General features: G+C 33.7%; 4 protein-coding genes across 4 annotated transcripts; 2 read left to right on the forward strand and 2 right to left on the reverse strand.

Moving 5' to 3' along the window:
- Positions 1–597: 597 nt before the first annotated feature.
- On the reverse strand, positions 598–1,578 carry LOC115483166 (protein quiver-like). Its single transcript, XM_030224326.1, has 2 exons — positions 1,304–1,578; positions 598–1,201 (listed from the first exon to the last, which is right to left on the reverse strand). Exons 1-2 carry the CDS (start codon positions 1,488–1,490, stop codon positions 972–974), a joined length of 417 nt encoding a protein of 138 aa, XP_030080186.1. The 5' UTR covers positions 1,491–1,578; the 3' UTR covers positions 598–971.
- A 2,870-nt stretch (positions 1,579–4,448) lies between these two features.
- LOC115483165 (protein quiver-like) lies at positions 4,449–5,144 on the forward strand. Its single transcript, XM_030224325.1, has 2 exons — positions 4,449–4,635; positions 4,738–5,144. The coding sequence occupies exons 1-2, from the start codon at positions 4,449–4,451 to the stop codon at positions 4,965–4,967; spliced, it is 417 nt and encodes a 138-aa protein (XP_030080185.1). The 3' UTR covers positions 4,968–5,144.
- An 11,461-nt stretch (positions 5,145–16,605) lies between these two features.
- On the reverse strand, positions 16,606–17,212 carry LOC115483168 (protein quiver-like). The gene is made up of 2 exons (XM_030224328.1): positions 16,938–17,212; positions 16,606–16,835 (listed from the first exon to the last, which is right to left on the reverse strand). Exons 1-2 carry the CDS (start codon positions 17,122–17,124, stop codon positions 16,606–16,608), a joined length of 417 nt encoding a protein of 138 aa, XP_030080188.1. The 5' UTR covers positions 17,125–17,212.
- A 2,774-nt stretch (positions 17,213–19,986) lies between these two features.
- LOC115483167 (protein quiver-like) lies at positions 19,987–20,593 on the forward strand. The gene is made up of 2 exons (XM_030224327.1): positions 19,987–20,261; positions 20,364–20,593. The coding sequence occupies exons 1-2, from the start codon at positions 20,075–20,077 to the stop codon at positions 20,591–20,593; spliced, it is 417 nt and encodes a 138-aa protein (XP_030080187.1). The 5' UTR covers positions 19,987–20,074.
- The last annotated feature ends 882 nt before the right edge of the window (positions 20,594–21,475 follow it).

Here is a 21,475-nt window from a genome sequence, read left to right on the forward strand (position 1 = left end):
TGAGAAAAAATGAGAAGAAATGCTTACTAAAATAACCGAAAGAGGTTTTAGAATAGCTTTACATTTTCGGGAAATCACTTCATTGACAAGCGCAAGTGAGTGTAGTGTTTCTGAAAAAATGGTGCGATATTGTGTAACGTGTAATCTGCGTGTAAATAAAACTCGATGGAGCAATCATCTTCGAACAAACGAGCACAAGAATAACGCGTTTAAGTCGTTGGATGGACGTGTAAAGCTGTCTTCGAGCGGCTTTCAAAACCGCATCTGTACATATCGTTTTGAGGCATAGTCTGTGGTACTTGGTCCCTAATACTTCGTACCTAGCAGCTGGTACAGGGGTACCCAAGTCACAATGTACCACACTTCCAAGTACCATTTGTTAAGGTATTACTAATCACGAATCTGGCAAGTGCAGCAAGCTTGCATTTTGATTCATTGGACTGTGGTAATCTATATATAGATATAGATATACATATATAGCTATATATATATATATATGTATATATTTATATATATAGATAAGTAAGAGAGTTGTATGCAGCACTTCTTTATATGGAAGTCTTATATGCAACGTCTTTTGTTTATGATTTTTTGTTGTTGTTTATGTTTATGTATGTGCAGTCAAACTTTGGATCTACTCGTAGCATTATCATAGATTATAGTATTAGTTAACTGTGCTTGCAGAACCAAAATCAACTTCATTTTACATTTTGTTTGAAATGCGAAACTTAAATAGTCAGAACTCGGGCTACAAAACAATTTCAAGTTACGTGTAAATGTGTCTTCTGTGTGTGTGTGTGTGTGTGTGTGTCTGTGTTGGGCATGATATATGTCTCTAGTTAACTGTTATTGGTGTTTGTGTATTGTTCTTTTAAACGCTTCTGGGAAAACTAACTAACTGATCTGATCTGATCTAATCTGGTCGAACCGGATCGAATCGGATCTGATCTGATCTGATCTGGTTTGCTGATCTAGCTGTGCACAAACTGTTGGAGCAGTATTAGCCATGGCATTGTGATGATTAGTATGATTTGTTGATAACCGTTAGCGAATGAGTATAAACTTTTACTAGAATTGCACATATCTTCCTCACAAAAGCACATATGTCCATTGCCTGAACTTTCCATCATGCACACGTGATCGACCATGAATAAATTGATTTGTAATTGTGACGTACACATGCGTCGCACCACCTCGTAGGCTGCAAGAACAAGGACAAGCATAAAATCACATATCGGGACGTGTGTGACTCGTGACTCGTGACACGTGACTCGTGGCTCGTGACCCATGACGCGTTACTTACGTGATCGCTGATGTCGCACCATCTTCACACAGCAGCCATTGCAGGTCATCAAAGGCGGCTGATCATGCGGCAGCGCCGTATAGTTGAACGGATCCTTGCAACGTGCATCCGTCCACGAATCGCACTCGTAACAGTAAATCGAACGCGCTGCAGTATAAAGCACAACATATATATTAACGAACAGCATTAATCACGCCTGAAAACAGAATTCGGCTGCTCATCTGGAATACAGCAAGCGTATCACTATATATATACATATATCAACTCTAACTATGTCATTCCTACAAAATTGCATGCAATTACAGTGTTAAATTGGAACAAGTATGCGACAACGTGAAACAGAAAAAAGTGAATTTGTTGGCAAAATTTATAGCAACTTTTATAGCAATCAAATTTTTATATATATATATATCAAATTTTATAGCGATATTTATAGCAACTTTTATGATAACTTTTATAGCAATGTTTATAGCAACTTTTATAACAAAGTCTATAGCGACTAGTATGTCAATTTTTATAGCAACTTTTACATCAACTTTTCTAGCAACTTTTATAAAAAATTTTTTAGCATCCTTTTTACAATTATAGATAATTTTATAGCAGATTTTGTATAGCATTATTGTAGCATTGCGTTAGGTGCATTATCGAAAACCTTTTCATTGTGTTTTGCCTTGGCTGTAAGCGTAAATAATGTTCTAAATATATACAAGATGTTCGACTAACAAATACCCTGCCTTCTTCAATTTATGTACATAAAGTTTTTTCAAGTATTTGCCTATATTGATACTCGTTCAAGGAGTAAGAAGAGTATATTAGCTTTGGAGCAATTTATGTTTATCTTTGTTTAAATGTTGCATGTCATGTCTCAAAAAGTGTAAAGAGATCTGGAAAATTACTTATATAAATTGGATTTTACTTTATCATGCTTAGCATAAAAATTATAATTTTATTGACGAACATCAAATCTGAAATATATCCTTGTGTATAGAGCTTCCCTTTAGAAATTCTTGAAGACCAATTCTTCTTCTTCAACAATTTTGCTCGACAGGAGCTGCTGAGCTTAATTGTTAAGTCACTCTTTATATTTATTTAAAATAATATATACAACACTATTGGAGGGCGTGGCAAATATATAAGAAATATTTTAAATAAATTTGTATTTATACATTTTGTTTAATGATTTGGGGTGGGTTATTCGCTTTGTCTTGGATCTTGAATTGTGAAAGCTTTCTAAGATTACATAGAAACTGCATCTAAGAATAATTTTCAAAATCAAGACCAAAGGCTAGGGAGTCATAATTACATCAGCTTTAGCTGTCAAGAAATCTTCAGATAAGGTCTTCAGATTAGACTTAAAGTTAAAATTTGAGCATAAGCCTTCAACTTAGATATATTGAGGTATATTTCAGCTATACTTGTGTCATCTTTTCAGACTAGCCTTTAAATAGGATGCTATAAATATTTATATATATATATCTGCTCTTTTATGGATCTTCTATTGTGTAACTTAAGTTAAAAGTTTCAGCATTAAATATTTTATAGACACTAATTTTTCGACTACATCTGATTGTTTAACTAATACAGATTATCTACAAGATGCTATTTGATAGGCCAGAAAAAATTGTTTTTTATTTCAATATATTTTTCAATAACTAAATATTAATCATTCATATGAAATGTGAAGAGATAAAAGCAGAAAGAAGTGTTCATTGCACATTCAGTGATAAGGAAATGTGAATTAGTTAGTCAAAGCAACTGCAACATGTGTTATCTAGTTAAACTACCAAATTCACATTTCCTTATCACTGAATGTGCAATGAACACTTCATAAAAGATCCATAAAAGAGCAGATATATATACATAAATATTTATAGCATTCTATTTAAAGGCTAGTCTGAAAAGATGACACAAGTATAGCTGAAATATACCTCAATATATCTAAGTTGAAGGCTTATGCTCAAATCAACTTTAAGTCTAATCTGAAGACCTTATCTGAAGATTTCTTGACAGCTAAAGCTGATGTAATTATGATTCCCTAGCCTTTGGTCTTGATTTTGAAAATTATTCTTAGATGCAGTTTCTATGTAATATTAGAAAGCTTTCACAATTCAAGATCCAAGACAAAGCGAATAACCCACCCCAAATCATTAAACAAAATGTATAAATACAAATTTATTTAAAATATTTCTTATATATTTGCCACGCCCTCCAATAGTGTTGTATATATTATTTTAAATAAATATAAAGAGTGACTTAACAATTAAGCTCAGCAGCTCCTGTCGAGCAAAATTGTTGAAGAAGAAGAATTGGTCTTCAAGAATTTCTAAAGGGAAGCTCTATACACAAGGATATATTTCAGATTTGATGTTCGTCAATAAAATTATAATTTTTATGCTAAGCATGATAAAGTAAAATCCAATTTATATAAGTAATTTTCCAGATCTCTTTACACTTTTTGAGACATGACATGCAACATTTAAACAAAGATAAACATAAATTGCTCCAAAGCTAATATACTCTTCTTACTCCTTGAACGAGTATCAATATAGGCAAATACTTGAAAAAACTTTATGTACATAAATTGAAGAAGGCAGGGTATTTGTTAGTCGAACATCTTGTATATATTTAGAACATTATTTACGCTTACAGCCAAGGCAAAACACAATGAAAAGGTTTTCGATAATGCACCTAACGCAATGCTACAATAATGCTATACAAAATCTGCTATAAAATTATCTATAATTGTAAAAAGGATGCTAAAAAATTTTTTATAAAAGTTGCTAGAAAAGTTGATGTAAAAGTTGCTATAAAAATTGACATACTAGTCGCTATAGACTTTGTTATAAAAGTTGCTATAAACATTGCTATAAAAGTTGTCATAAAAGTTGCTATAAATATCGCTATAAAATTTGATATAAAGTTGCTATAAACATTGCTATAAAAGTTGCTATAAAAGTTGCTATAAATTTTGCCAACAAATTCACTTTTTTCTGTTTCACGTTGTCGCATACTTGTTCCAATTTAACACTGTAATTGCATGCAATTTTGTAGGAATGACATAGTTAGAGTTGATATATGTATATATATAGTGATACGCTTGCTGTATTCCAGATGAGCAGCCGAATTCTGCTTTCAGGCGTGATTAATGCTGTTCGTTAATATATATGTTGTGCTTTATACTGCAGCGCGTTCGATTTACTGTTACGAGTGCGATTCGTGGACGGATGCACGTTGCAAGGATCCGTTCAACTATACGGCGCTGCCGCATGATCAGCCGCCTTTGATGACCTGCAATGGCTGCTGTGTGAAGATGGTGCGACATCAGCGATCACGTAAGTAACGCGTCATGGGTCACGAGCCACGAGTCACGTGTCACGAGTCACGAGTCACACACGTCCCGATATGTGATTTTATGCTTGTCCTTGTTCTTGCAGCCTACGAGGTGGTGCGAAGCATGTGTACGTCACAATTACAAATCAATTTATTCATGGTCGATCACGTGTGCATGATGGAAAGTTCAGGCAATGGACATATGTGCTTTTGTGAGGAAGATATGTGCAATTCTAGTAAAAGTTTATACTCATTCGCTAACGGTTATCAACAAATCATACTAATCATCACAATGCCATGGCTAATACTGCTCCAACAGTTTGTGCACAGCTAGATCAGCAAACCAGATCAGATCAGATCAGATCCGATTCGATCCGGTTCGACCAGATTAGATCAGATCAGATCAGTTAGTTAGTTTTCCCAGAAGCGTTTAAAAGAACAATACACAAACACCAATAACAGTTAACTAGAGACATATATCATGCCCAACACACACACACACACACACACACACACAGAAGACACATTTACACGTAACTTGAAATTGTTTTGTAGCCCGAGTTCTGACTATTTAAGTTTCGCATTTCAAACAAAATGTAAAATGAAGTTGATTTTGGTTCTGCAAGCACAGTTAACTAATACTATAATCTATGATAATGCTACGAGTAGATCCAAAGTTTGACTGCACATACATAAACATAAACAACAACAAAAAATCATAAACAAAAGACGTTGCATATAAGACTTCCATATAAAGAAGTGCTGCATACAACTCTCTTACTTATCTATATATATAAATATATACATATATATATATATATAGCTATATATGTATATCTATATCTATATATAGATTACCACAGTCCAATGAATCAAAATGCAAGCTTGCTGCACTTGCCAGATTCGTGATTAGTAATACCTTAACAAATGGTACTTGGAAGTGTGGTACATTGTGACTTGGGTACCCCTGTACCAGCTGCTAGGTACGAAGTATTAGGGACCAAGTACCACAGACTATGCCTCAAAACGATATGTACAGATGCGGTTTTGAAAGCCGCTCGAAGACAGCTTTACACGTCCATCCAACGACTTAAACGCCTTATTCTTGTGCTCGTTTGTTCGAAGATGATTGCTCCATCGAGTTTTATTTACACGCAGATTAAACGTTACACAATATCGCACCATTTTTTCAGAAACACTACACTGACTCACTTGCGCTTGTCAATGAAGTGATTTCCCGAAAATGTAAAGCTATTCTAAAACCTCTTTCGGTTATTTTAGTAAGCATTTCTTCTCATTTTTTCTCACACTCCACGCGCCATCACCCTCCTTATCACAACATTTTTTTTTTGTTTTTACGTATGCATACCTTATCTCAAGCTTGGCTTTGCTGGCCTTGATCTTGGTCCCACGCGCCATCACTACCCCTTATCACAACTTTTTTTTGTTTTTTTGTTTTTTGTTTTTACGCATGCATATCACTCACAAAAAAAACTCTCACGCCCCCTTATCTCAAACTTGGCTTTGCTGGCCTTGATCTTGGCTGCTAACCTTGATCTTGGCTCCACGCGTCGCCTCCACCCTTATCTCAAGCTATTGTTGCTGAGTCATCACCTTGGCTTTGCTGGCCTTGATCTTGGCTGCTGACCTTGATCTTGGTTCCACGCGTCGCCTCCACCCATATCTCAAGCTATTGTTGCTGAGTCATCACGTTCTTATCTCAAGCTATTGTTGTTGAGCCACCACGTGATCTTGAACAAAATTGCCATGAGATGTAAGAGTTATGTTTGTTGTTATTGTTGTTAAGTCATCACGTGACCTTGAAAAAAATATACAAACAGGATATGACGTCACTTCCACTTCAAAACAGACTTCCGCTCCAAAACAGACTTCCACTCCAAAAAAAAAACCTTGTCTAAAGCGGATATGACGTCACTTCCGCTCCAAAACAGACTTCCGCTCCAAAACAGACTTCCACTCCCAAAAAACCTTATCTAAACCGGATGTGACGTCACTTCCGCTCCAAAACAGACTTCCGCTCCAAAACAGACTTCCACTCCCAAAAAACCTTATCTAAACCGGATGTGACGTCACTTCCGCTCCAAAACAGACTTCCGCTCCAAAACAGACAGTTCCTTACTACTTTCATTTGAACTTGTTCATGTGAACTAGTTCATTTGAACTTCTTCATTTTAAACCGTTCATTTGAACTGGTTCATTTGAACTTGTTCATTTGAGCGGGTTGAACTGGTACATTTAAACTGATTAATTTGAACTGGTTCATTTGAACTGGTTCATTTGAACTGGTTCATTTGAGCTGGTTGAACTTGTTCATTTGAACTTGATTATTTGAACTGATTCATTTGAACTGGTTCATTTGAACTGATTCATTTGAACTGGTTCATTTGAACTGGTTCATTTGTACTGGTTCATTTTAACTGATTCATTTGAACTTGGTCATTTGAATTGGTTCATTTGAACTTGTTCATTTGAACTCGTTCATTTGAACTGATTCATTTGAATTAGTTCATTTGAACTAGTTCAGTTGAACTTGTTCATTTGAACTGCTCCATTTGAACTTGTTCATTTGAACTTGTTCATTTGAACTTGTTCATTTGAACTTGTTCATTTGAACTAGTTCATTTGAACTAGTTCATTTGAACTTGTTCATTTGAACTGGTTCATTTGAGCTGGTTGAACTGGATCAGTTGAACTAGTTCATTTGAACTAGTTCATTTGAACTAGTTCATTTGAACTCGTTCATTTGAACTGGTTCATTTGAACTGGTTCATTTGAACTGGTTCATTTGAACTTGTTCATTTGAACTAGTTCATTTGAACTGGTTCATTTGAACTGGTTCATTTGAACTGGTTCATTTGAACTGGTTAATTTAAACTGGTTAATTTGAACTGGTTCATTTGAGCTGGTTGAACTGGTTCATTTGAACTAGGTCAGTTGAACTTGTTTATTTGAACTAGTTCATTATGCTTGTCCATTTGAATTTGTTCATTTGAACTTGTTCATTTGAACTAGTTCATTTGAACTCGTTCATTTGAACTGGTTCATTTGAATTAGTTCATTTGAACTTGTTCATTTGAACTGGTTCATTTGAACTGGTTCATTTGAACTGGTTCATTTGAACTGGTTCATTTGAACTGGTTCATTTGAACTGGTTCATTTAAATTTGTTCATTTGAACTAGTTCATTTGAGCTTGTCCATTTGAATTTGTTCATTTGAACTTGTTCATTTGAACTAGTTCATTTGAACTCGTTCATTTGAACTGGTTCATTTGAACTGGTTCATTTGAACTGGTTCATTTGAACTGGTTCATTTGAACTGGTTCATTTGAACTGGTTCATTTGAACTGGTTCATTTGAACTGGTTCATTTGAACTGGTTCATTTGAACTGGTTCATTTGAACTGGTTCATTTGAACTGGTTCATTTGAACTGGTATATTGGAACTGGTTCATTTGAGCTGGTTGAACTTGTTCTTTTGAACTTGATTATTTGAACTGATTCATTTGAACTGGTTCATTTGAACTGATTCATTTGAACTGGTTCATTTGAGCTGGTTCATTTGAACTGGTTCATTTGAACTTTCTCATTTGAACTAGTTCAATTGATCTGAATCATTTGAACTTGTTCATTTGAACTAGTTCATTTCAACTTGTTCATTTGAACTAGTTCATTTGAACTTGTTCATTTGAACTGGTTCATATGAACTAGTTCATTTAAGCTGGTTGAACTGGTTTAGTTGAACGAGTTCATTTGAACTTGTTCATTTGAACAAGTTCAGTTGACCTTGTTAATTTGAACTGATTCATTTGAACTGGTTCATTTGAACTGATTCATTTGAACTTGTTCACTTGAACTAGTTCATTTGAACTTGTTCACTTGAACTAGTTCATTTGAAATTGTTCATTTGAACTAGTTCACTTGAACTTGTTCATTTGTACTGGTTCATTTGAACTAGTTCATTTGAACTGGTTCATATAAACTGGTTCATATGAACTAGTTCATTTGTACTTTCTCATTCATTTGAGCTGGTTGAACTGGATCAGTTGAACTAGTTCATTTGAACTAGTTCATTTGAACTTGTTCATTTGAATTAGTTCATTTGAACTGATTCATTTGAATTAGTTCATTTGAACTTTTTCATTTGAACTAGTTCATTTGAACTTGTTCATTTGAACTAGTTCATTTGAACTTGTTCATTTGAACTAGTTCATTTGAACTTGTTCATGTGAACTAGTTCAGTTGAACTTGTTTATGTGAACTAGTTCAGTTGAACTTGTTTATTTGAACTGATTCATTTGAACTGGTGTATTTGAACTGATTCATTTGAACTTGTTCATTTGAACTAGTTCATTTGAACTGAATCATTTGAATTAGTTCATTTGAACTAGTTCATTTGAACTTGTTCATTTGAACTTGTTCATTTGAACCAGTTCATTTAAACTTGTTCATTTGAACTAGTTCAGTTGAACTTGATTATTTGAACTGATTCATTTGAACTGGTTCATTTGATCTGATTCATTTGAACTAGTTCATTTGAACTGATTCATTTGAACTTGTTCATTTGAACTTGTTCATTTGAACTAGTTCACTTGAACTAGTTCATTTGAACTGGCTCATTTGTACTGGTTCATTTTAACTGATTCATTTGAACTTGTTCATATCAACTGGTTCATTTGAACTAGTTCAGTTGAACTTGTTTATTTCAACTAGTTCATTTGAACTTGGTCATTTGAACTAGTTCATTTGAACTTGTTCATTTGAACTAGTTCAGTTGAACTTGTTCATTTGAACTGATTCATTTAAACCTGTTCATTTGAACTGATTCATTTAAACTTGTTCATTTGAACTAGTTCATTTGAACTTGTTCATTTGAACTTGTTCATTTGAACTAGTTCAGTTGAACTTATTCATTTGAACTGATTCATTTGAACTTGTTCATTTGAACTTGTTCATTTGAACTTGTTCATTTGAACTGGTTCATTTCAACTAGTTCATTTGAACTGATTTATTTGAATTAGTTCATTTGAACTGGTTCATTTGAACTGGTTCATTTGAGCTGGTTCATTTAAACTACTTCATTTAAAATAGTTCATTTGAACTGGTTCATTTGAAATGGTTCATTTGAGCTGGTTGAACTGGTTCAGTTGAACGAGTTCATTTGAACTAGTTAATTTGAACTTGTTCATTTGAATTAGTTCATCTGAACTGGTTCATTTGAACTGGTTCATTTGAACTGATTCATTTGAGCTGGTTCATTTGAACTAGTTCATTTGTACTTTCTCATTTGAACTAGTTCAATTGAACTGATTCATTTGAACTTGTTCATTTGAACTAGTTCATTTGAACTGGTTCATTTGAAATGGTTCATTTGAGCTGGTTGAACTGGTTCAGTTGAACGAGTTCTTTTGAACTAGTTAATTTGAACTTGTTCATTTGAATTAGTTCATCTGAACTGATTCATTGGAATTAGTTCACTAGAACTTGTTCATTTTAACTAGTTCATTTGAACTTGAGCATTTGAACGAGTTCATTTGAACTTGTTCATTTGAATTAGTTCATTTGAACTGATTCATTTGAATTAGTTCATTTAAACTTGTTCATGTGAACTAGTTCATTTGAACTTCTTCATTTGAAACAGTTCATTTGAACTGGATCATTTGAACTGGTTCATTTGAACTTGTCCATTTGAGCTGGTTGAACTGATTCATTTGAATTAGTTCATTTGAACTTTTTCATATGAACTAGTTCATTTGAACTTCTTCATTTGAATTAGTTCACTTGAACTGATTCATTTGAATTGGTTCATTTCAACTTGTTCATGTGAACTAGTTCATTTGATCTTCTTCATTTGAAACAGTTCATTTGAACTGGTTCATTTGAAGTTGTTCATTTGAGCTGGTTGAACTGGTTCATTTGAACAAGTTAATTTGAACTAGTTCATTTGAACTAGTTCATTTGAACTAGTTTATTTGAACTAGCTCATTTGAACTAGTTCATTTGAACTGATTCATTTGAACTTGTTCATTTGAACTAGTTCATTTGAACTGGTTCATTTGAACTGGTTCATTTGAACTGCTTCATTTGAAATGATTCAGTTGAACTTGTTCATTTGAACTAGTTCATTTGAACTTGTTCATTTGAACTTGTTCATTTGAACTAGTTCATTTGAACTTGTTCATTTGAATTAGTTCATTTGAACTTGTTCATGTGAACTAGTTCATTTGAATTTCTTCATTTGAAACAGTTCATTTGAACTGGTTCATTTGCACTTGTTCATTTGAGCTGGTTGAACTGGTTCATTTGAACAAGTTAATTTGAACTAGTTCATTTGAACTAGTTTATTTGAACTAGCTCATTTGAACTAGTTCATTAGTACTTTCTCATTTGAACTAGTTCATTTGAACTGATTCATTTGAACTTGTTCATTTGAACTAGTTCATTTGAACTTGTTCATTTGAACTAGTTCATTTGAACTGGTTCATTTGAACTGGTTCATTTGAGCTGGTTCATTTGAACTAGTTCATTTGTACTTTCTCATTTGAACTAGTTCAATTAAACTGATTCATTTGAACTTGTTCATTTGAACTAGTTCATTTGAACTTGTTCATTTGAACTGGTTAATTTGAACTGGTTCATTTGAGCTGGTTCATTTGAACTACTACATTTAAAATAGTTACTTTGAACTGGTTCTTTTGAACTGGCTCATTTGAACTGGTTAATTTGAACTGGTTCATTTGAACTGGTTTATTTGAGCTGGTTCATTTGAGCTGGTTGAACTGGTTCATTTAAACTAGTTAATTTGAACTGGTTCATTTGAACTGGTTCATTTGAACTGGTTCATTTGATCTGGTTGAACTTGTTCATTTGAACTAGGTCAGTTAAACTTGTTTATTTGAACTGTTTCATTTGAACTGGTTCATTTGAACTGATTCATTTGAACTGGTTCATTTGAACTGGTTCATTTGTACTGGTTCATTTTAACTGATTCATTTGAACTCGTTCATTTGAACTGGTTCATTTGAACTTGTTCATTTGAACTAGTTCATTTGAACTGATTCATTTGAATTAGTTCATTTGAACTTGTTCATTTGAACTAGTTCAGTTGAACTTGTTCAGTTGAACTTGTTCATTTGAACTGATTCATTTGAACTTGTTCATTTGAACTAGTTCATTTGAACTTGTTCATTTGAACTAGTTCATTTGAACTTGTTCATTTGAACTGGTTCATTTGAGCTGGTTGAACTGGATCAGTTGAACTAGTTCATTTGAACTAGTTCATTTGAACTTGTTCATTTGAATTAGTTCATTTGAACTGATTCATTTGAATTAGTTCATTTGAACTTGTTCATTTGAACTTGTTCATTTGAACTAGTTCATTTGAACTTGTTCATTTGAACTAGTTCATTTGAACTTGTTCATTTGAACTAGTTCAGTTGAACTTGTTTATTTGAACTGATTCATTTGAACTGGTGTATTTGAACTGATTCATTTGAACTTGTTCATTTGAAATAGTTCATTTGAACTGATTCATTTGAATTAGTTAATTTGAACTAGTTCATTTGAACATGTTCATTTGAACTAGTTCATTTGAACTTGTTCATTTGAACTAGTTCAGTTGAACTTGATTATTTGAACTGATTCATTTGATCTGGTTCATTTTAACTGATTCATTTGAATTTGTTCATATCAACTGGTTCATTTGAACTAGTTCAGTTGAACTTGTTTATTTCAACTAGTTCATTTGAACTTGGTCATCTGAACTAGTTCATTTGAACTTGGTAATCTGAACTAGTTCATTTGAACTAGTTCAGTTGAACTTGTTCATTTGAACTGATTCATTTAAACCTGTTCATTTGAACTGATTCATTTAAACTTGTTCATTTGAACTAGTTCATTTGAACTTATTCATTTGAAGTAGTTCATTTGAACTTGTTCATTTGAACTGGTTCATATGAACTAGTTCATTCGAGCTGTTTGAACTGGTTTAGTTGAACTAGTTCATTTGAACTTGCTCATTTGAACTAGTTCAGTTGAACTGATTTATTTGAATTAGTTCATTTGAACTGGTTCATTTGAACTGGTTCATTTGAACTGGTTCATTTGAACTGGTTCATTTGAGCTGGTTCATTTGAACTACTTCATATAAAATAGTTCATTTGAACTGGTTCATTTGAACTGGTTCATTTGAAATGGTTCATTTGAGCTGGTTGAACTGGTTCAGTTGAACGAGTTCATTTGAACTAGTTAATTTGAACTTGTTCATTTGAATTATTTCATCTGAACTGATTCATTGGAATTAGATCATTAGAACTTGTTCATTTTAACTAGTTCATTTGAACTTGAGCATTTGAACGAGTTCATTTGAACTTGTTCATTTGAACTAGTTCAATTGAACTTGTTCATTTGAACTGATTCATTTGAACTGGTTCATTTGAACTGATTCAGTTGAACTTGTTCATTTGAACTAGTTCATTTGAACTTGTTCATTTGAACTAGTTCATTTGAACTTGTTCATTTGAATTAGTTCATTTGAACTGATTCATTTGATTTAGTTCATTTGAACTTGTTCATGTGAACTAGTTCATTTGAACTTCTTCATTTGAAACAGTTCATTTGAACTGGTGCATTTGAACTTGTTCATTTGAGCTGATTGAACTGGTTCATTTGAACAAGTTCATTTGAAGTAGTTCATTTGAACTTGTTCATTTGAATTAGTTCATTTGAACTGATTCATTTGAATTTGTTCATTTGAACTTGTTCATGTGAACTAGTTCATTTGAACTTCTTCATTTGAAACAGTTCATTTGAACTGGTTCATTTGAACTTGTTCATTTGAGCTGATTGAACTGGTTCATTTGAACAAGTTCATTTGAAGTAGTTCATTTGAACTAGTTCATTTGAGCTAGTTTATTTGAACTAGCTCATTTGAACTAGTTCATTAGTACTTTCTCATTTGAACTAGTTCATTTGAACTGATTCATTTGAACTTATTCATTTGAACTAGTTCATTTGAACTGGTTCATTTAAACTGGTTCATTTGAACTTGTTCATTTGAACTAGTTCATTTGAACTTGTTCATTTGAACTTGTTCATTTGAACTTGTTCATTTGAACTGGTTCATTTGAGCTGGTTGAACTGGATCAGTTGAACTAGTTCATTTGAACTAGTTCATTTGAACTTGTTCATTTGAATTAGTTCATTTGAACTGATTCATTTGAACTGGTGTATTTGAACTGATTCATTTGAACTTGTTCATTTGAAATAGTTCATTTGAACTGATTCATTTGAATCAGTTCATTTGAACTAGTTCATTTGAGTTTGTTCATTTGAACCGATTCATTTGAACTAGTTCATTTGAACTAGTTCATTTGAACTGATTCATTTGAACTTGTTCATTTGAACTAGTTCATTTGAACTAGTTCATTTGAATTGGTTCATTTGTACTGGTTCATTTTAACTGATTCATTTGAACTTGTTCATATCAACTGGTTCATTTGAACTAGTTCAGTTGAACTTGTTCATTTGAACTAGTTCAGTTGAACGTGTTCATTTGAACTGATTCATTTAAACCTGTTCATTTGAACTGATTCATTTAAACTTGTTCATTTGAACTAGTTCATTTGAACTTGTTCATTTGAACTAGTTCAGTTGAACTTATTCATTTGAACTGATTCATTTGAACTTGTTCATTTGAACTGGTTCATTTGAACTAGTTCATATGAACTGATTTACTTGAATTAGTTCATTTGAACTGGTTCATTTGAACTGGTTCATTTGAGCTGGTTCATTTGAACTACTTCATTTAAAATAGTTCATTTGAACTGGTTCATTTGAAATGGTTCATTTGAGCTGGTTGAACTGGTTCAGTTGAACGAGTTCATTTGAACTAGTTAATTTGAACTTGTTCATTTGAATTAGTTCATCTGAACTGATTCATTGGAATTAGTTCATTAGAACTTGTTCATTTTAACTAGTTCATTTGAACTGGTTCATTTGAACTGGTTTATTTGAACTGGTTCATTTGAACTGGTTAATTTGAACTGGTTCATTTGAACTGGTTCATTTGAGCTGGTTGAACTGGTCAGTAGTAAGGAACTGTCTGTTTTGGAGCGGAAGTGACGTCACATCCGGTTTAGATAAGGTTTTTTGGGAGTGGAAGTCTGTTTTGGAGCGGAAGTCTGTTTTGGAGCGGAAGTGACGTCACATCCGGTTTAGATAAGGTTTTTTGGGAGTGGAAGTCTGTTTTGGAGCGGAAGTCTGTTTTGGAGCGGAAGTGACGTCACATCCGGTTTAGATAAGGTTTTTTGGGAGTGGAAGTCTGTTTTGGAGCGGAAGTCTGTTTTGGAGCGGAAGTGACGTCATATCCGCTTTAGACAAGGTTTTTTTTTTGGAGTGGAAGTCTGTTTTGGAGCGGAAGTCTGTTTTGAAGTGGAAGTGACGTCATATCCTGTTTGTATATTTTTTTCAAGGTCACGTGATGACTTAACAACAATAACAACAAACATAACTCTTACATCTCATGGCAATTTTGTTCAAGATCACGTGGTGGCTCAACAACAATAGCTTGAGATAAGAACGTGATGACTCAGCAACAATAGCTTGAGATATGGGTGGAGGCGACGCGTGGAACCAAGATCAAGGTCAGCAGCCAAGATCAAGGCCAGCAAAGCCAAGGTGATGACTCAGCAACAATAGCTTGAGATAAGGGTGGAGGCGACGCGTGGAGCCAAGATCAAGGTTAGCAGCCAAGATCAAGGCCAGCAAAGCCAAGTTTGAGATAAGGGGGCGTGAGAGTTTTTTTTGTGAGTGATATGCATGCGTAAAAACAAAAAACAAAAAAACAAAAAAAAGTTGTGATAAGGGGTAGTGATGGCGCGTGGGACCAAGATCAAGGCCAGCAAAGCCAAGCTTGAGATAAGGTATGCATACGTAAAAACAAAAAAAAAATGTTGTGATAAGGAGGGTGATGGCGCGTGGAGTGTGAGAAAAAATGAGAAGAAATGCTTACTAAAATAACCGAAAGAGGTTTTAGAATAGCTTTACATTTTCGGGAAATCACTTCATTGACAAGCGCAAGTGAGTGTAGTGTTTCTGAAAAAATGGTGCGATATTGTGTAACGTGTAATCTGCGTGTAAATAAAACTCGATGGAGCAATCATCTTCGAACAAACGAGCACAAGAATAACGCGTTTAAGTCGTTGGATGGACGTGTAAAGCTGTCTTCGAGCGGCTTTCAAAACCGCATCTGTACATATCGTTTTGAGGCATAGTCTGTGGTACTTGGTCCCTAATACTTCGTACCTAGCAGCTGGTACAGGGGTACCCAAGTCACAATGTACCACACTTCCAAGTACCATTTGTTAAGGTATTACTAATCACGAATCTGGCAAGTGCAGCAAGCTTGCATTTTGATTCATTGGACTGTGGTAATCTATATATAGATATAGATATACATATATAGCTATATATATATATATGTATATATTTATATATATAGATAAGTAAGAGAGTTGTATGCAGCACTTCTTTATATGGAAGTCTTATATGCAACGTCTTTTGTTTATGTTTTTTTGTTGTTGTTTATGTTTATGTATGTGCAGTCAAACTTTGGATCTACTCGTAGCATTATCATAGATTATAGTATTAGTTAACTGTGCTTGCAGAACCAAAATCAACTTCATTTTACATTTTGTTTGAAATGCGAAACTTAAATAGTCAGAACTCGGGCTACAAAACAATTTCAAGTTACGTGTAAATGTGTCTTCTGTGTGTGTGTGTGTGTGTGTGTGTGTGTGTGTTGGGCATGATATATGTCTCTAGTTAACTGTTATTGGTGTTTGTGTATTGTTCTTTTAAACGCTTCTGGGAAAACTAACTAACTGATCTGATCTGATCTAATCTGGTCGAACCGGATCGAATCGGATCTGATCTGATCTGATCTGGTTTGCCGATCTAGCTGTGCACAAACTGTTGGAGCAGTATTAGCCATGGCATTGTGATGATTAGTATGATTTGTTGATAACCGTTAGCGAATGAGTATAAACTTTTACTAGAATTGCACATATCTTCCTCACAAAAGCACATATGTCCATTGCCTGAACTTTCCATCATGCACACGTGATCGACCTTGAATAAATTGATTTGTAATTGTGACGTACACATGCGTCGCACCACCTCGTAGGCTGCAAGAACAAGGACAAGCATAAAATCACATATCGGGACGTGTGTGACTCGTGACTCGTGACACGTGACTCGTGGCTCGTGACCCATGACGCGTTACTTACGTGATCGCTGATGTCGCACCATCTTCACACAGCAGCCATTGCAGGTCATCAAAGGCGGCTGATCATGCGGCAGCGCCGTATAGTTGAACGGATCCTTGCAACGTGCATCCGTCCACGAATCGCACTCGTAACAGTAAATCGAACGCGCTGCAGTATAAAGCACAACATATATATTAACGAACAGCATTAATCACGCCTGAAAACAGAATTCGGCTGCTCATCTGGAATACAGCAAGCGTATCACTATATATATACATATATCAACTCTAACTATGTCATTCCTACAAAATTGCATGCAATTACAGTGTTAAATTGGAACAAGTATGCGACAACGTGAAACAGAAAAAAGTGAATTTGTTGGCAAAATTTATAGCAACTTTTATAGCAATCAAATTTTTATATATATATATATCAAATTTTATAGCGATATTTATAGCAACTTTTATGATAACTTTTATAGCAATGTTTATAGCAACTTTTATAACAAAGTCTATAGCGACTAGTATGTCAATTTTTATAGCAACTTTTACATCAACTTTTCTAGCAACTTTTATAAAAAATTTTTTAGCATCCTTTTTACAATTATAGATAATTTTATAGCAGATTTTGTATAGCATTATTGTAGCATTGCGTTAGGTGCATTATCGAAAACCTTTTCATTGTGTTTTGCCTTGGCTGTAAGCGTAAATAATGTTCTAAATATATACAAGATGTTCGACTAACAAATACCCTGCCTTCTTCAATTTATGTACATAAAGTTTTTTCAAGTATTTGCCTATATTGATACTCGTTCAAGGAGTAAGAAGAGTATATTAGCTTTGGAGCAATTTATGTTTATCTTTGTTTAAATGTTGCATGTCATGTCTCAAAAAGTGTAAAGAGATCTGGAAAATTACTTATATAAATTGGATTTTACTTTATCATGCTTAGCATAAAAATTATAATTTTATTGACGAACATCAAATCTGAAATATATCCTTGTGTATAGAGCTTCCCTTTAGAAATTCTTGAAGACCAATTCTTCTTCTTCAACAATTTTGCTCGACAGGAGCTGCTGAGCTTAATTGTTAAGTCACTCTTTATATTTATTTAAAATAATATATACAACACTATTGGAGGGCGTGGCAAATATATAAGAAATATTTTAAATAAATTTGTATTTATACATTTTGTTTAATGATTTGGGGTGGGTTATTCGCTTTGTCTTGGATCTTGAATTGTGAAAGCTTTCTAATATTACATAGAAACTGCATCTAAGAATAATTTTCAAAATCAAGACCAAAGGCTAGGGAATCATAATTACATCAGCTTTAGCTGTCAAGAAATCTTCAGATAAGGTCTTCAGATTAGACTTAAAGTTGATTTGAGCATAAGCCTTCAACTTAGATATATTGAGGTATATTTCAGCTATACTTGTGTCATCTTTTCAGACTAGCCTTTAAATAGAATGCTATAAATATTTATGTATATATATCTGCTCTTTTATGGATCTTTTATGAAGTGTTCATTGCACATTCAGTGATAAGGAAATGTGAATTTGGTAGTTTAACTAGATAACACATGTTGCAGTTGCTTTGACTAACTAATTCACATTTCCTTATCACTGAATGTGCAATGAACACTTCTTTCTGCTTTTATCTCTTCACATTTCATATGAATGATTAATATTTAGTTATTGAAAAATATATTGAAATAAAAAACAATTTTTTCTGGCCTATCAAATAGCATCTTGTAGATAATCTGTATTAGTTAAACAATCAGATGTAGTCGAAAAATTAGTGTCTATAAAATATTTAATGCTGAAACTTTTAACTTAAGTTACACAATAGAAGATCCATAAAAGAGCAGATATATATATATAAATATTTATAGCATCCTATTTAAAGGCTAGTCTGAAAAGATGACACAAGTATAGCTGAAATATACCTCAATATATCTAAGTTGAAGGCTTATGCTCAAATTTTAACTTTAAGTCTAATCTGAAGACCTTATCTGAAGATTTCTTGACAGCTAAAGCTGATGTAATTATGACTCCCTAGCCTTTGGTCTTGATTTTGAAAATTATTCTTAGATGCAGTTTCTATGTAATCTTAGAAAGCTTTCACAATTCAAGATCCAAGACAAAGCGAATAACCCACCCCAAATCATTAAACAAAATGTATAAATACAAATTTATTTAAAATATTTCTTATATATTTGCCACGCCCTCCAATAGTGTTGTATATATTATTTTAAATAAATATAAAGAGTGACTTAACAATTAAGCTCAGCAGCTCCTGTCGAGCAAAATTGTTGAAGAAGAAGAATTGGTCTTCAAGAATTTCTAAAGGGAAGCTCTATACACAAGGATATATTTCAGATTTGATGTTCGTCAATAAAATTATAATTTTTATGCTAAGCATGATAAAGTAAAATCCAATTTATATAAGTAATTTTCCAGATCTCTTTACACTTTTTGAGACATGACATGCAACATTTAAACAAAGATAAACATAAATTGCTCCAAAGCTAATATACTCTTCTTACTCCTTGAACGAGTATCAATATAGGCAAATACTTGAAAAAACTTTATGTACATAAATTGAAGAAGGCAGGGTATTTGTTAGTCGAACATCTTGTATATATTTAGAACATTATTTACGCTTACAGCCAAGGCAAAACACAATGAAAAGGTTTTCGATAATGCACCTAACGCAATGCTACAATAATGCTATACAAAATCTGCTATAAAATTATCTATAATTGTAAAAAGGATGCTAAAAAATTTTTTATAAAAGTTGCTAGAAAAGTTGATGTAAAAGTTGCTATAAAAATTGACATACTAGTCGCTATAGACTTTGTTATAAAAGTTGCTATAAACATTGCTATAAAAGTTATCATAAAAGTTGCTATAAATATCGCTATAAAATTTGATATATATATATATAAAAATTTGATTGCTATAAAAGTTGCAATAAATTTTGCCAACAAATTCACTTTTTTCTGTTTCACGTTGTCGCATACTTGTTCCAATTTAACACTGTAATTGCATGCAATTTTGTAGGAATGACATAGTTAGAGTTGATATATGTATATATATAGTGATACGCTTGCTGTATTCCAGATGAGCAGCCGAATTCTGTTTTCAGGCGTGATTAATGCTGTTCGTTAATATATATGTTGTGCTTTATACTGCAGCGCGTTCGATTTACTGTTACGAGTGCGATTCGTGGACGGATGCACGTTGCAAGGATCCGTTCAACTATACGGCGCTGCCGCATGATCAGCCGCCTTTGATGACCTGCAATGGCTGCTGTGTGAAGATGGTGCGACATCAGCGATCACGTAAGTAACGCGTCATGGGTCACGAGCCACGAGTCACGTGTCACGAGTCACGAGTCACACACGTCCCGATATGTGATTTTATGCTTGTCCTTGTTCTTGCAGCCTACGAGGTGGTGCGACGCATGTGTACGTCACAATTACAAATCAATTTATTCAAGGTCGATCACGTGTGCATGATGGAAAGTTCAGGCAATGGACATATGTGCTTTTGTGAGGAAGATATGTGCAATTCTAGTAAAAGTTTATACTCATTCGCTAACGGTTATCAACAAATCATACTAATCATCACAATGCCATGGCTAATACTGCTCCAACAGTTTGTGCACAGCTAGATCGGCAAACCAGATCAGATCAGATCAGATCCGATTCGATCCGGTTCGACCAGATTAGATCAGATCAGATCAGTTAGTTAGTTTTCCCAGAAGCGTTTAAAAGAACAATACACAAACACCAATAACAGTTAACTAGAGACATATATCATGCCCAACACACACACACACACACACACACACAGAAGACACATTTACACGTAACTTGAAATTGTTTTGTAGCCCGAGTTCTGACTATTTAAGTTTCGCATTTCAAACAAAATGTAAAATGAAGTTGATTTTGGTTCTGCAAGCACAGTTAACTAATACTATAATCTATGATAATGCTACGAGTAGATCCAAAGTTTGACTGCACATACATAAACATAAACAACAACAAAAAAACATAAACAAAAGACGTTGCATATAAGACTTCCATATAAAGAAGTGCTGCATACAACTCTCTTACTTATCTATATATATAAATATATACATATATATATATAGCTATATATGTATATCTATATCTATATATAGATTACCACAGTCCAATGAATCAAAATGCAAGCTTGCTGCACTTGCCAGATTCGTGATTAGTAATACCTTAACAAATGGTACTTGGAAGTGTGGTACATTGTGACTTGGGTACCCCTGTACCAGCTGCTAGGTACGAAGTATTAGGGACCAAGTACCACAGACTATGCCTCAAAACGATATGTACAGATGCGGTTTTGAAAGCCGCTCGAAGACAGCTTTACACGTCCATCCAACGACTTAAACGCGTTATTCTTGTGCTCGTTTGTTCGAAGATGATTGCTCCATCGAGTTTTATTTACACGCAGATTACACGTTACACAATATCGCACCATTTTTTCAGAAACACTACACTCACTTGCGCTTGTCAAT

Source organism: Drosophila hydei, unplaced genomic scaffold, assembly GCF_003285905.1.
Source record: "Drosophila hydei strain 15085-1641.00,03,60 unplaced genomic scaffold, DhydRS2 tig00000576-arrow-arrow-pilon, whole genome shotgun sequence".
NCBI lineage: Eukaryota > Metazoa > Arthropoda > Insecta > Diptera > Drosophilidae > Drosophila > Drosophila hydei.

Coding starts and splice junctions, on each gene's coding strand:
- LOC115483166 (XM_030224326.1), bottom strand. CDS start 1,490: ATGCTGTTCGTTAATATATATGTTGTGCTTTATACTGCAGCGCGTTCG. Junction 1,202..1,303: donor GGTGCGACATCAGCGATCAC/GTAAGTAACGCG, acceptor TTGTTCTTGCAG/CCTACGAGGTGGTGCGACGC.
- LOC115483165 (XM_030224325.1), top strand. CDS start 4,449: ATGCTGTTCGTTAATATATATGTTGTGCTTTATACTGCAGCGCGTTCG. Junction 4,636..4,737: donor GGTGCGACATCAGCGATCAC/GTAAGTAACGCG, acceptor TTGTTCTTGCAG/CCTACGAGGTGGTGCGAAGC.
- LOC115483168 (XM_030224328.1), bottom strand. CDS start 17,124: ATGCTGTTCGTTAATATATATGTTGTGCTTTATACTGCAGCGCGTTCG. Junction 16,836..16,937: donor GGTGCGACATCAGCGATCAC/GTAAGTAACGCG, acceptor TTGTTCTTGCAG/CCTACGAGGTGGTGCGACGC.
- LOC115483167 (XM_030224327.1), top strand. CDS start 20,075: ATGCTGTTCGTTAATATATATGTTGTGCTTTATACTGCAGCGCGTTCG. Junction 20,262..20,363: donor GGTGCGACATCAGCGATCAC/GTAAGTAACGCG, acceptor TTGTTCTTGCAG/CCTACGAGGTGGTGCGACGC.